Source organism: Ziziphus jujuba, chromosome 1 (assembly GCF_031755915.1).
Source record: "Ziziphus jujuba cultivar Dongzao chromosome 1, ASM3175591v1".
Taxonomy (NCBI): domain Eukaryota; kingdom Viridiplantae; phylum Streptophyta; class Magnoliopsida; order Rosales; family Rhamnaceae; genus Ziziphus; species Ziziphus jujuba.
The window spans coordinates 34,943,113-34,957,874 of NC_083379.1; the positions used below are offsets into that span (position 1 = coordinate 34,943,113).

General features: G+C 38.4%; 1 protein-coding gene across 16 annotated transcripts; it reads right to left on the reverse strand.

Annotated features, from left to right (window-relative positions):
- LOC107434777 (UPF0481 protein At3g47200) lies at positions 1 to 14,762 on the reverse strand. Of its 16 annotated transcripts, none has more exons than XR_009634602.1 (8): positions 8,391 to 8,493; positions 8,178 to 8,225; positions 6,775 to 6,811; positions 6,566 to 6,679; positions 6,009 to 6,440; positions 3,407 to 4,018; positions 2,223 to 3,273; positions 1 to 2,190 (listed from the first exon to the last, which is right to left on the reverse strand). XR_009634602.1 is itself a non-coding variant. In XM_048471178.2 (6 exons), the coding sequence occupies exons 5-6, from the start codon at positions 3,950 to 3,952 to the stop codon at positions 2,338 to 2,340; spliced, it is 1,482 nt and encodes a 493-aa protein (XP_048327135.2). In that variant the 5' UTR covers positions 3,953 to 4,018; positions 6,009 to 6,440; positions 6,566 to 6,679; positions 8,178 to 8,225; positions 8,391 to 8,493; the 3' UTR covers positions 1 to 2,337. The 16 variants fall into 16 exon arrangements, 1 of the variants encoding a protein (XP_048327135.2); XR_009634604.1 differs by having other exon boundaries at positions 6,775 to 6,890; XR_009634601.1 differs by having other exon boundaries at positions 6,775 to 7,878.

Genomic DNA, 14,762 nt, shown 5'->3' on the forward strand with positions numbered 1-14,762 from the left:
TAGAGAAAAATAGAGTTATATATATATATATTATTATTGATTTTCTGTATAAGTGGACATGAACCCACCACGTGGCGGATAATGCTTCCAGATTCTTCCTCTTCTTTCGATCTCTTTCAGTCTTTCCCTTTCTACTACTCGGCCGGCCGATCTCTGAGGCCTGGTCTTCCTCTTCTCTCTTTCCCTTTCTCTTCCCTGCTCTCTTTTTCTTCTTTTTGGGCTCTGGCAGATCGTAGGAAGAAGCAGATCGCAGGTCTTCTTCTTCTTCTGCTTCTTGAGACAGAGGCCAGCCGATATTTCCATCCAAGATCTCCACCGACAACCGGCTTTTCCTCTGTGTTTCCACCATTGTCCATCAAAAATCCGACACTCCCATCGATTTTCGACGACTCAGCCTACATTTGTCGACTCCGGCGATATTTCTCCGGCATCCCTGACAGAAACTTCTTCCAACCCCCTATCGGTATCACCGGTGTCCGATACACGACATTGTCGTCGATATTTCCACTGTATCGCTGATTTTTGCTTCACTGCCTATATATATATATATATATATAGCCACCAATACAGCCCTCTTTGTGAGGTCATGTGGTAGCTGACGGTTAGAAACACAAACATCCCAGCATAGGAGCTGGTTCTAACCTTACTAGCAAAAAAAATATATATATAGCCCCTCTTGTGGTGAAAAAAAATGTTGAATGAGACAGGACACAGAGAGAGAGAGAGAGAGAGAGAGAGAGAGAGAGAGAGAGCAAGAGAGAAAGTTTATTTTATTCTTTCATTTAGCTTTGTGTATAGTAATTTAAGCTTATTGTAATTTAGTTTAAAATTTGTAATATTTATTTTGCTCTTATAGTTGCTTATTATTATTTTATTTGAATATTATTATTTATAATATTTTCTAACAATATTGGTTTTTTTAATTTTGAAAACTGATCCAAACCGGTGTGGGTCTTCATTTTCTCCTTACACCATTCTTTTTGCTCTTCTTCTGTTTTTATTTTTATTTTTTTCTTTTTTCTTTCTCGTTTTTTAATAGAATATTAAATCTACCAATATTTAAATTAAAAAAGAAAAAAAGGGGCTGGATTGGCTCTAGCCGTTGATGTTTCCGTCACTAGGAGAAAGGAGATCGAGTACTTAATTTACTAGACCCACCCTCTCCTTCAACAGTTTGGGTGAGCGGGCTGAACAGCACTAACTGGGACTTCACACAAAAAATAGTGTGCCGAGTTTTTGTAGCCAAAATGTCTGACAATACTAAATTAGTACTGTGCAGAGCTGTTACTGCGACAATATAGACTTATGTTGAATTTGTGCGGGTTAGCTTAAGATCAACTCATCCATTAGATTGGTGCTAATTTGTTAAGCCAAATATTGTTTTGCATACCCAAGTTTTAACAAATGGGATGGTAAAGTATTTGGCCTCTCAACTAAAGGAGAAATTCTGAGTGTCACCAAGTCTAGATTGAAGGCTAGATCATACATGCAGAGCTCGCAATATAGGTGTTCTCAAATTGCAAAAAATAAATTTAAAAAAAAAATGATGCTTTTCATGTGATTCTTAAACGTGACTAAGCTAACCCGAAGTTTCTGGTGGGTGCGAAAGGTGCTCGGAAATTAGGAGGCTTGAGTATTTATTGCTATAAGATTTTAGAGACTATTTTTCTTATAAAAAAAAAAAAAGAAAAAGGGGGGAAGACAACTTTCCTAAAATTGAGAGATGAAGACCGAGAGCACATATGCAAGAGAAGAGAAAGAATGTAAAATATAGCTATTACTTTGTAATTGAGTTTCTCAGCTTGTATTTGATTAAGACCACTTGGGTCTATTTGTACAACTTGGATGCCAATGCTTTTTTGATATTTGTCTCGTTTCTAGTTGATAGCTATACTATTAATCTTACATGCTACTATTTAAGAATTACATGTAATTATTTTTAAACCACATATAATTATAAAAATCGCTATTTGTCACCTTTAATAAATCATTACCAGTAGAACTTAAATAACAATTTAAACGATTAAACTTAAGAATAAATGACATTCAAATGGCGCCCTCCAAGCATGGCAGCGGATCCCACCAAGTTCTATTACAAATTATATTTGATCGCAGTTTCCAGAATGCTTTAATCATGCATCAATAACAGTCCATAATCCCAGTAAGTATACCGTAATACGCACAGCAACCCTTAATGCTAGTATCTAAGCAATGCAGCAAACCTTAATGCTAGTATCTAAGCAATGCAGCAAACCTTAATGCTAGTATCTAAGCAATGCAAAACACCCATTATTTTACCGACAAGCAAGCATGCGTCAAAAGGTAATCGAATATATTCTATGCAGAAGGTGCAGGAGCCTGAGCAGACTTCATTTCCGTATCAGGACCAGATACAGAGGCAAGGATGAATACTATCGTCTGGATCAAGGAAATATAAGTCAGGGCCCCATTCAAAATGTCAAAACGCTTTATGAAAGTCCGAAATATGGTCCTAATTCTTGCTCTCGTTGTCCGACAAAAAAGGTTGATACGTTCAACTTGCTCTGTTATGTAACAATCTTCCATGTCGAACTCAAGCTCCCTGGTGAGACTGTTCAAAAGTTGTAATATTTCGTCGTTGCCTCCTTTTGCCTGTTTGATAACCCCAGCATTGCGAAGAATGTTGATGTCGTTGGTGGTGTCTACAATGCTGTCAAAGAAAATTGCAAGACAAGTAAAATAAGGCTTAGCATATCTATTGCTTTGTTCAAAAGCTAACAAGTTCCTCAACAAGGGACCAGATCCATCATCAAGAAAAAGAGTTGGGATCTCCAAGACATGGCCATGAAAATTAAGATCAAGAAGGGGACTTGACGATTTTCCTCTAAGTTCAATGCCCGCGAAAGTTAACTTTGTGGCGTTATTGATCCAACCCTTCCCGGGAAGTCTTTCATCGTCGATACTCCACGTCTCCTTTTGTTTCATTGAAGGATGGTCAGGACTTGGAACGAAGCGAGATTGAAATAAATCAAGTAGATGACTATATGTTTCTGTGGTGTTCAACCTTTCGCTGGAGATTTCGTCCCTACCAAGTCTGAAAGGTTCAAAAAACCGAAGTGCCAGCTTGTTGAGAGTAGTTGAACTGCAACTAGTTGAGCAATAATTAGTTATCAATAAGTCGTACATTCTCTGCAATACGAACATGGGAAGTTGATTCTCCAGCATTAGCAAATCACGAACGATTATTGGTATCATCGACCTAGTTCCGAATATTGGTTCCTCAACATCTTTTCCCTATAAATAATATTAGAGAAAATAAAAGTTGATATATAAAATGAAAAGGCAATTCACATGGATTAAATAATTCAGATAGTATATATACATATAGATATAATATATATATATATATATATATATAAACATATACCTCACAACTCTTTTCATATAATCGGAGCAGCTCAACTATGAAGCAAGCATCAAGCACCATCATTTGGATAAACTCATTGCTGCTCATATCCTCAAAGTTCTCTGAGTAACACTCTCTAGTTTGGCCCTCCAACTCATGCATAGGCCTTTCAAGATCAGCTTTGCTGAGTGCGACATGTTCTAAAATCCGATTCACAAATCGAAGCTTTTGAGCTTCCATTGCTTTCAAACAGGGCTTGTTACAATGAAGAGGACCAATAGAAACAATCTTAGGATCGTAAGCCTTTTCATCAACTTCACGTATATGGGCTGGAACCCTGAATATTGTCCATCTTTTGCTGGTTTCCACTTTTGGCTTATACAAAGACTTTTCTTCTTCTTTGTTTTTTTTTCTGCTTCTAAGTAGAGGCCCTTGTCTCGAAGGATCATCGCCAATCTCGATTTGGTGATCGGGATTTTGGCTATCACTCCCCTGAAGAGTTGGGATTTCAAATTTTTCAACAGAGTTGAATCCGTTTGCCAAATTTGTTAAAATATCATCTGCCATTTTTTTTTTTTTTTAACTAACAGTTTTAGCTGCTAATAAAATCCCCAGCCAGATCTCTTCTTTTCACTGCAGCCAAAGATTACCAGCTTTGTTTAATTCAGTAACATCATTTTCAATATTAGAGAAAAATATATGTAAAAAAAAATGATAGTTCAACTCTTATCCGTTTGAGATTTTAGAAAAAATGATAATTCAATTTAAAATCAAAATAGTTGTTAAAATTTAACTAAATAAATTAAAAAAAAAAAGGGTAATTCAACTTGAAATCAAAGCGAGGCATGAATGAAGTTTTAAGTTCAAAAGCTCAACCACCCCTGGACCAAAAAGGCTAAACCTACATGTAAAATGGAGTATAGTGAAAAATATTAAAGTGCATAAATGGAATTAATTAGAATTTACGCGAAATATAGAAAGAAAAAAAGCAGCTAATTAAGAGTACTTTTTCATCATAACCTCCGTACAACTAATTAAGAAGACGGTACCTCTCCCCTCTGAAATACGTACTAATTGTGAAAGACCACAAATACAGAAATAAAAAAGCAGCTAATTAAGAGTATTTTTACTATAAATATAAATCTCAAAGTATACCGTGGTAGGCAGTTTAAGAGACCTTCTGAAGTTATCAAAAAACAAACAAACAAACAAACAAACAAACAAAAAAAAAAAAAAACACCTGGGCGCCGATCGACCGCTCTTCTTGGGAGAAAAACAGAAAACGAAGCTAAGTAGACCATAGACGACTAACACAAGTCAGAAAGTGAAGCTAAGTAGATCATAGACGACTAAGCTGTGATAAAGGTCCTTCTTTAATAAAGTCTACGTAGTCAATGTCAGATGCATAAATGTTTATTTGTAAAGCTAAGTAGATAATTCATATCTATATAAGAGTCTTCTGTGGTTAGGTTGGTTAGGTCGGATCTAGTCAACGAAGTCAACAAAGTACAAATTAAAAACATATTAAAAAATTAAACCATTGGATTTAAATAGTATTACTCGGACGGTTCGGATTGTAAGAAAGCTCACATGCCAAAAATTATCATTTGCACCAAGTTTCTTCTCCTCTTCTCCTCTTCTCCTTTTCTCCTCTCATACCCATTCACATCATTCATTTTCTCCTCTTCTCCTTTGATTCCCATTCGAACCTTTCTCTTCTCCTATAGTGTTTTTTTTTCTCTACTTCCATGACCATCTTCCGTTCGCACGCAAGCCATTTTACACTACTAGAATTCGCATTGATAAATGATGCAATAAATGCGTCGCACAAAATAACTAACGACATATTTCACGGTATTGCCCAACATCCTATCGCTAAAGCCATAAAACAAAAAGCTACATAGTATGAAAGTCGCCTATATTTGAGCTTTTAGCGACGCATATTGACTTTTAGCGACGCATTCTTTTAATCCACTTATAACGACACATTATTTAACAATGCTTCATCACAATGTCGCTAAAAATATATTAGCGACTGTTTCATATAGTGTCGTTAAATATATTCATTACTAATGAGTCGTCTATTTAGCGATGCATTAATAGATTTGCCTATTTAGCAACGTATCAATACTTTTAGCGATCCATTTGATGGTCCACTTATAGTGACGCATTATTTAATGACAGTATTCGGGAGAGTAGCTAAAAAAGCTATTAGCGACTTATTTTAAAGCATCGTTAAATATATTTGTCGCTAAAAATAGATAATTAAAGGTCGCCAAATATGTTAGAAGACGTTGTTATTTGTTAATGCGTCATCCCTTCTTTTTTCTTTTTTTATTTATTTTTTTTTAATTTTGTGAAAAGTAATTAAAATTGCAATCAGAAAATTCAACAAACACTTGTGAAGTGTTTCTGACCTTAAAGCAATATAGAAACCGACCCTAAAGCATACTCATAATATTTAATCACACCACTAAATTATATAACCTACTACTACTACTACTACTTGATTTCGACTAGTTTCCTCCATTCCAATCATCGTCTTCGCCTTTCACCAATCAAGCAAAAACCCAAGCTAAAAAAAAAAAAAAAAAAAAAAAAATCAAAATACACAGATCCTTACCTCAAACGCAATTTTTCCTTAGTCTTTCATATGTTTGCAAGAGAAGAGGTAAGAGATGCAAGGAGATGGAGCATGGATTTTTTTTTTTTTTTCTTAATGAGATTGTGTGTGGGTTTTCTGGGGAATGAAGAAAAATAGAAAAGCCGAGTGCAGAAACTAAAGACTGTGGGTTTCTCGGACTGAAGGAATGAAGAAAGGAAAGTAAAGTAATTTTTTACTTTCATTGGGGATAAAATGGGAAGCAGTGGGCAGATAAAAAAAAACTAAGAAATGAGGGGTATATTTCATTAGAGGCCTTGAAAGAAGGACATTGGACCAAATTCCCCAAAAGGATATTGTGAAAGAAACTTTCTGCAGCCCAATGAAGAAAACTTTTGTCTTTCATATTCAGAGCTTTGATAACTGAAATAACTTTTTCTTCTTCACACTGACCTATGGAAAACCAAGTCATTGCAAACTAATTATCATTATGATATAAAAAATTAGTAAACTTTAATAATAAGTGCATGTGTATTAAATATTCTATAGTTGATTAGTTAATTTCCAAAGTTGTGTACCTCCAAATACATATCAATGGTTTCATAGAGCCTATTAAGAGTTTGTCTTGCGCGATCCAGTAGAAGCATGACTAATGCTGAAAACTTTGAAGAGATCAGAATCTGGGGCAACTTCTGCAAGGTACAAGCCCATCAACTCAGATGCCTTATTCAATCGAATCGAGAGGAATAAATGAAAATCGCCTTCAACAAGAAACGCTTTCACGAACCTCTAGACAATACTGACATCATAGCTATAATTCTTTCCTGGTGGAGATGGAACAAGCAGATAGTCGAAGATAGTGTATTACAAGGAAACAGAATATAATGTTTGACTCCTATGAAACTTTGATGACATAAAATAAAAAAGAAAACTTAAATAACTTGATTTTTCTTATTAAAATGCAAAATCATAGAAGATTGACACATGTAATTAGTTCTAAGAATTAATAACTAATTAGGTATATTATACATCAAGCACATAAATTATAGTATTCCCTCGAACTAAAGGAAAAGTTGATGTAAGAGTATCCAACAAGAATCAATTTTCAAACACAAGGTGGGTCAAATAAGTATACAGCCAACTAAAAGAAACCATGTGAGGAAATATATAATAGCAGTAAATCTGGAGATTAAAAGAGTGGAAATAATTGAAAATCACATGCAAAAGCCTAACGTGAGAAATTGCTACTTTCTTAACTCCTCAGACCATATTACATGACAATCCAAGCTATTTTTGTATCGCAGAGCAAGTAAAACTCAAATTTATCTGTTGATTGAAACCAAGTATTTTCATGATGATTTGATAGCAAACACTATTGACTAGTTAGTTAATTAGCCCTACAACATGAGGACACAATACACTGACACATGAATACCCGAGGACAAACATGACCATGGAAATGAAGCATATAGATAGTTAACTGACAAACTTCCTATATATTTCATGTTAACATTGACTGGAAGTCAGCTGAAATATTCAATAGCAAGCTGATTTGTATGAAGAAGAAGCTAAAAGGTAATCCAGAAAGTCCTTAAGAAAATAGATCATAACCCTTCATGGACATACAGACAAACAGGTGGAAGACATTATTAACAGAGAAATCAATTAAAAAAAAAAAAACTATAATCAATAGCAATACATTTGCAAGTTTAGCCACTATTATATTTAAATTTGGTAGCAAATAACAAGAGCAATTCCAAGAGACCCACTTCGCTCTATAAAGAAATCTAGCCATATCAGATTGGAGTATTTCTATCCTTAAGGACATGGATTCACAGATAGGTGAAATAAGTCTGTCAACGATAAGCAATGTCTGGATTTGAGCCACACTCTACAGCCCACCCAAAGGAAAAAAAAAAAAAAAAAAAAAAAAGAAGAACAAAAAAAAGAAAAAAGAGAGGTTACATGGTCAAGCACAATGAAGAACAACCACACCAAAAATCTCAAAATAAAACCCATTATCATCTAGTAATTCCACGCTCTAAATTCTCAAGTATATTAAAAAATGCATACAGACTTTTACATCTTTCCCAGAGAACCATCATTTTGTTTACACATTTTAACAAACTTTTTCTTCCAAGACAAACACATAAATACACACACATACACAAAATTAGGAAAAAAGAATACCTCGTCATTTCCAGTAGGCTGCTTTTGAAACCAATTAACATTTAGAACCTACAAAACTAGAAAACTCTTAACATTTTTCATGACCAACGCTTTAAATTCTAAAGCCAGTTAAAAGAAACAAATAAGAGAATGCAAACCCATTTACATCCTCCACGTACAAGTGAAAAAAAAAAAATAAAACAGAGAAATTTAGAGAGAAGGATAAAGAGAGACCTGGACATTGATGGATAGTGATGGGAGGTTGAGATTGTCAGGAAGAGAAGCCATGGCACATACTAGGGCCAATAAGGTCACGCCCAATGTCAGCACTCTATGGACTCTATGTTGTGGTTCTCTGACCACGTTAGAGAAGAAATATGAGAAGAAAATAAAAAAAAATTCTATTACTCTCTTGGAAATAAAATACAAAAATACAAAAACTTCTCTCTCTTGGATTCTCACGTGGAATCTCTCTCTACACTCTCCAATTCTCTCTGGAATTGCTCACTCTTCTCTCAAGCTCTCTCTGGAACTTAAACAACTCTCTCTCTCGGAGTTTTCTCTTGCTCACTTGGCTTGTTTTTCATGCAACGGTAAGGAGCCTATTTATAGGCTTACAAGGCCACAATTTTCAACAGCTTAGCCCACAATTGTTGATCGGTGCAGCAATGGTGTCAACAATGGTGGCTGTCAACAATGGTGGCTGTGGTTGGTGAGGCTGTGGTTGGTGCGGCTGGACTTCACAATTCTCCCCCTCCAGCCGCATTTAAAACTGATGGTCATCTGCCATCTATTCCAGCTATGTCTCTGCATAGCTTTAGCTTCTCTTGAGCAACAACTTTTGTTAGCATATCTGCTGGATTCTCTTTTGTGTGGATCTTCATCAGTTTCAGTAACTGTTGATCTATTACTTCGCGTATCCAATGATAGCGGATGTCAATGTGCTTTGTACGGGAATGATACATTGAGTTTTTGCTCAAATCCATGGCACTTTGATTATCACAATGTATCTTGTAGTCTTCTTGCTTGATGCCCAATTCTGTGAGAAAACGCTTTAACCACAACATTTCCTTACCCGCTTCCGCTGCGGCAATGTACTCTGCTTCAGTAGTGGATAAAGTAACACACTTCTGCAATCTTGACTGCCATGACACAGCTCCCCCTGCAAAAGTGTAGAGATAACCTGATGTAGACTTTCTATTATCAGGGTCTCCGGCCATATCTGCATCTGTATAGCCTTCTAAGATTGGATCACCTCCCCCGTAGCACAAGCACAGCTTCGATGTACCTTTAAGATACCTGAGAATCCATTTGACTGCTTCCCAGTGTTTCTTTCCAGGATTTGAAAGAAATCTGCTCACAACACCTACTGCGTGAGCAATGTCTGGTCTGGTACACACCATTGCATACATCAGACTTCCTACCGCTGAAGAATATGGTACTGAAGCCATCTCCTCTATCTCTTCTTTGGATGAGGGGCACAATCTCTTACTCAACTTGAAATGATTTGCAAGTGGAATGCTGACCGGTTTGGCTTTATCCATGTTGAATCTCTTTATCACCCGTTCAACATACTTCTCTTGAGATAGCCATAACCTTCTATTTTTCCTGTCTCGGATTATTTGCATTCCCAAAATTTGTTGAGCTGGTCCTAAGTCTTTCATATCAAAGGACTTAGACAATTCTTTCTTCAGCTTACTAATCTTCATTGCATCTTGTCCAACGATCAACATGTCGTCCACATATAGCAAAAGTGCAATGAAGTTTCCACCTGAAAATTTTTGAATATAAACACACTGGTCTGCTGCAGTCCTTTTATAGCCTTGACTCCCCATAAACGAGTCAAACTTCTTATACCATTGTCTTGGTGCTTGCTTGAGGCCATACAAGCTCTTCTTTAGCTTGCATACGAGGTTTTCTTTCCCTGAAACCTCAAATCCTTCTGGCTGCTCCATGTAGATTTCTTCATGTAAATCACCGTGAAGAAATGCTGTCTTCACATCCATCTGCTCAAGCTCTAGGTTTAGACTTGCTACTAAACCAAAAATGACTCGTATTGAAGTCATTTTTACCACTGGTGAAAAAATCTCATCAAAGTCAATTCCTTTCTTCTGAAGAAATCCTTTGACCACCAATCGGGCTTTGTGTTTCACCACCCTTCCGCTGCCATCTTTCTTGAGCTTGAACACCCATTTATTCTTTAGTGCCTTCTTTCCTGTTGGAAGCTTAACCAACTCATAAGTATGATTTTTCTGCAAGGATTCCATCTCATCTTGCATTGCTTGCAGCCACTTTTCCTTCTCTTGATGAGAAACAGCTTCCTGGAAACTCTCTGGCTCCCCCTCTTCAGTAAGCAGAATATACTCAGATTTTGGAAATCTCTTTGATGGAATTCGGCCTCGCTCAGATCTCCTAACTTGTAAACCACTGGTTTCAGGAGGTGTACCATCATCTGACCGCTGTGATGGCCCTGCAGCTGCTTGAGAGGATTGAGTCTCCCCCTGCTCATTATCCCCTTCTTCCTCCTGGTCTGCTTCTGGTATATCTTCATGCACCTCATTATCCTCTGTGGCTATTTGTGCTGGTGCTAGATTAGGACAAAAATTCTCGGCACTAGAACTACAATTAGGAGACATTCTGGGCTTTTCAATGTCTTCCATTTTCTGGTTTTCATGGAATACTACATCCCTGCTTCTAATAACCTTCTTTGTTTTCGGGTCCCATAACCTGTATCCGAATTCTTCGTCTCCATATCCTATAAAGATGCATAGAGTAGATCTTGCATCGAGCTTCTGTCTGAGCTCCTTGGATACATGTACATAAGCTAAACAACCAAACACTCTTAAATGAGAGTAGAAGGGAATCTTACCCGACCACACTTTCTCCGGAATTTCAAAATTCAACGGTACTGACGGTGATCTGTTGATTAAATAGCAGGCGGCACGAACAGCTTCTCCCCAGAATGGCTTTGGCAGCTTAGCCATACTGATCATACTTCTGACCTTTTCCATAATGGTTCGGTTCATTCTTTCTGCTATTCCATTATGTTGTGGGGTGCGAGGGACCGTCTTCGCATATCGAATGCCGTGTCTTCTGCAGTAGGCATCGAACTCCTTGGAAGTATACTCGCCTCCATTATCTGAGCGGAGACATTTCAGCTTCTTTCCTGTTTCACGCTCTACCATGGTATGAAACAGTTTGAAGTAATCCAGTACCTGGTCCTTTGTCTTCAAGAAATATACCCACACCTTCCGTGAAGCATCATCAATGAAGGTCAGGTAATACTTGTTGCCACCTAATGATTCCACCTCCATGGGACCACAAACATCAGAGTGCACCAGACTAAGCAACTCTGATCTTCTCGATGCAGAGGAACTGAAGGAGACTCTATGTTGCTTACCAAACAAGCAGTGATTACAAGGATCTAGCACAGCATCCTTGCAAACAGTGATAAGTTTCTTCCTTGCCAAAGTGGACAATCCTTTTTCACTCATGTGACCGAGTCTCTGGTGCCACAGATTTTGAGACGCCTCTCCTTCTGCAATATTGAGGCTATCTGCACATATCTTCACATGAGTCTTGTACAGCGTTCCACAAATATGTCCTCGGGCGACAACTATGGCACCTTTCGTTAATTTCCATGTGCCTTTGCTGAAGTAGTTGTCATAGCCTTGCTTGTCTAAGGCTGCTCCCGAAAGTAGATTAAGCTGAAGATCTGGAACATGACGGACATCCTTCAAAGTGATTGTACAACCAACATTCGTTTTTATCTGAATATCACCAGTTCCCATAATCTTTGCGAAACTGGAATTTCCCATCTTTACCGTACCAAAGTCTCCTGCTTTGTACGTTTTAAAGAAATCTCTATGTGGAGTGACATGGTAGGATGCTGCAGTATCGACTACCCACTCAACATCTTGGGTTGATATATGAAGGCATGTCTCTTCTTCGGTGGAGCAGAGCGCCACTTCTCCTGTACAAGTGACTAGTGTCTCTCCATCCTTCTTCGGCTGATTACCTTGGAGTCTCTGCTCTCTCAACAACTTTCTGCAGTTCTTCTTCATGTGACCCTCCAGGCCACAATGATAGCACTTATATGATGATTTTCTACCGTCTGTAGATCTGCCTCTGCTCTTGCTCCTGCCTCTCCCCCTATCTCGACCACCTCTTTGCTGTCTTCCTCTCTCTGTGACGAGGGCATGTGACTGATCCATGCCAATGTCCTTTCTCCTGGCCTCTTCATTAAATAGGGCATCCTTAACCATAGCCATAGTAAGTTTGCCATTCGGGGCCGAATTGCTGAGAGAGACTACCAATGTCTCCCAACTGTCTGGAAGAGAGCTTAGAAGTAGGAGGGCCTGATCCTCATCCCCTAGTTGGTAATCCACAGCAGATAGTTGATTTACCAAGCTCTGGAACTCACTGGTATGCTCGGCTACAGAAGTTCCACTCTGTAATGTTAGATGTACCAATCGCTTAAGCAACAGGACTTTGTTCCGAGCAGTCTTGGCCTGGTACATGTCCTCCAATTTTGTCCAGAGGGCATATGCATCCGTTTCCTTCGCTACATGATGGAAGACACTGTGGTCGATCCATTGCCTGATCTGACCGATCGTTTTCTTGTTTAATTTTTTCCATTCTACTACTTTGCTGGGATCGGGGTTTTCTCCTTTAGCTTCTATAGGATCAAACAAATCCTTACAATTGAGGAGATCTTCCATCCGAGGTCTCCAAAGTGTATAATTTGTGGCAGTGAGCTTAACCATAGCTCCCGAAGATGATTCTTCCATTGACATTATGGCTTGACCAAAAATGGAGCTGAATTTGGCAAAACGGAGTTAACCGTTGCGTCCGGAACAGCCGAAAATGGTGGACCTGACTCTTCTGGGGTCAAAATATAATTACCAGAAAGTTTGGGGCAAATATGTAATTTCACAAAATTTCTGGGTCAACCTGCAAATATAGAAACTACAGGGGTCAATCTGTAATTTCCAATAGATTAGGGGCTGCACCGTAATTTTAGACAACTATAGGGGTCAATCTGTAATTTCCAATAATTCAGGGGCTGTTCCGCAATTTCAGAAAATACAGGGGTCAATCTATAATTTCCAATACTTCAGGGGCTGTTCCGTAATTTCAGAAAATATTGATGACGTGGTAGATGGTGCTGACGTGGCGACACGTGGCAGATGACGTGGCTGACGACGTGTCGGCTTACGTGGAAGATGACGTGGCAGGGGTGCGCTGACGTGGCTGCTGACGTGGTCGTCTTCAACCTCCAGACGGCGCGTGCGGCGCGTGGGCGTGTAAACAGTTGCAGAAAAATTTCAGTCAGCGCGTGCGGGCGTGTGGAACGTCAGTTTTCTCTCCGGTGAACTTCGTTGTTCTCCTCTCGTCGGGTACTTTCACCTGGGATTGTCAAATTAATTATTTGAGCAACTTTCCGAAACACCAACTTGAAGAACAGTGGCTCTGTTTCTTCAAATTTTGAACCCAAGCTCTCAACCTGGGGCTCTGATACCACTTGTTGTGGTTCTCTGACCACGTTAGAGAAGAAATATGAGAAGAAAATAAAAAAAAAATTCTATTACTCTCTTGGAAATAAAATACAAAAATACAAAAACTTCTCTCTCTTGGATTCTCACGTGGAATCTCTCTCTGCACTCTCCAATTCTCTCTGGAATTGCTCACTCTTCTCTCAAGCTCTCTCTGGAACTTAAACAACTCTCTCTCTCGGAGTTTTCTCTTGCTCACTTGGCTTGTTTTTCATGCAACGGTAAGGAGCCTATTTATAGGCTTACAAGGCCACAATTTTCAACAGCTTAGCCCACAATTGTTGATCGGTGCAGCAATGGTGTCAACAATGGTGGCTGTCAACAATGGTGGCTGTGGTTGGTGAGGCTGTGGTTGGTGCGGCTGGACTTCACACTCTATACCCTACTATGTACATTTTCACTTTTCTCTCTCTCTCTCTCTCTTAGTCTCTCTAATGGAGTCGAAAAATTCTTCCATTCTTTTCTCCTAATTTTCCAAATTCGCAGTAAGCATTCTTCATCCTCAAATCAAAGCCCTAATTTGCAAATGAAAATCCCAATTTTACAGATAAAAAAATCACATGAAAAACAAAAAAGAAGAAGAAGAAGAAGAAGAAGAAAGATCGAAGAAGAAGAAGAAAGATCGAAGAAGAAGAAGGCAAATCAAAAAAGAAGAAGGTAGATCAAAGAAGAAGGTAGATCGAAGAAGGAAAACAAACCGATTGAAGAAGAATAACATTACTCACCGAGGTTTTCAAATCGGAAAGCTGCGGAGGATGACGGTCCGGTGAGAGACCACGTTCCAGTGAGAGGAAGAGAGTTGCCTCTAAGAGAAAGAGAAAGTGTTGGGACAGGTGTGGCCCAAGGGTTGAGATGGGTCAATTGAGTCCCTTTCGAGTGGGATAAGGTGAGCATCCGGGATAAGTTGTCCCCTTCATGATTTTGGCTTCCCAAACACTAGATCGGGACTATTGCCAGTCCCGATCTTGCTCGTCCGAAGTAACAAACACCCCCCAAATGAGCCCAAAAAAGGAAAGATCTTAATATATTTAAGTTTTTAAAAGAAGTTATA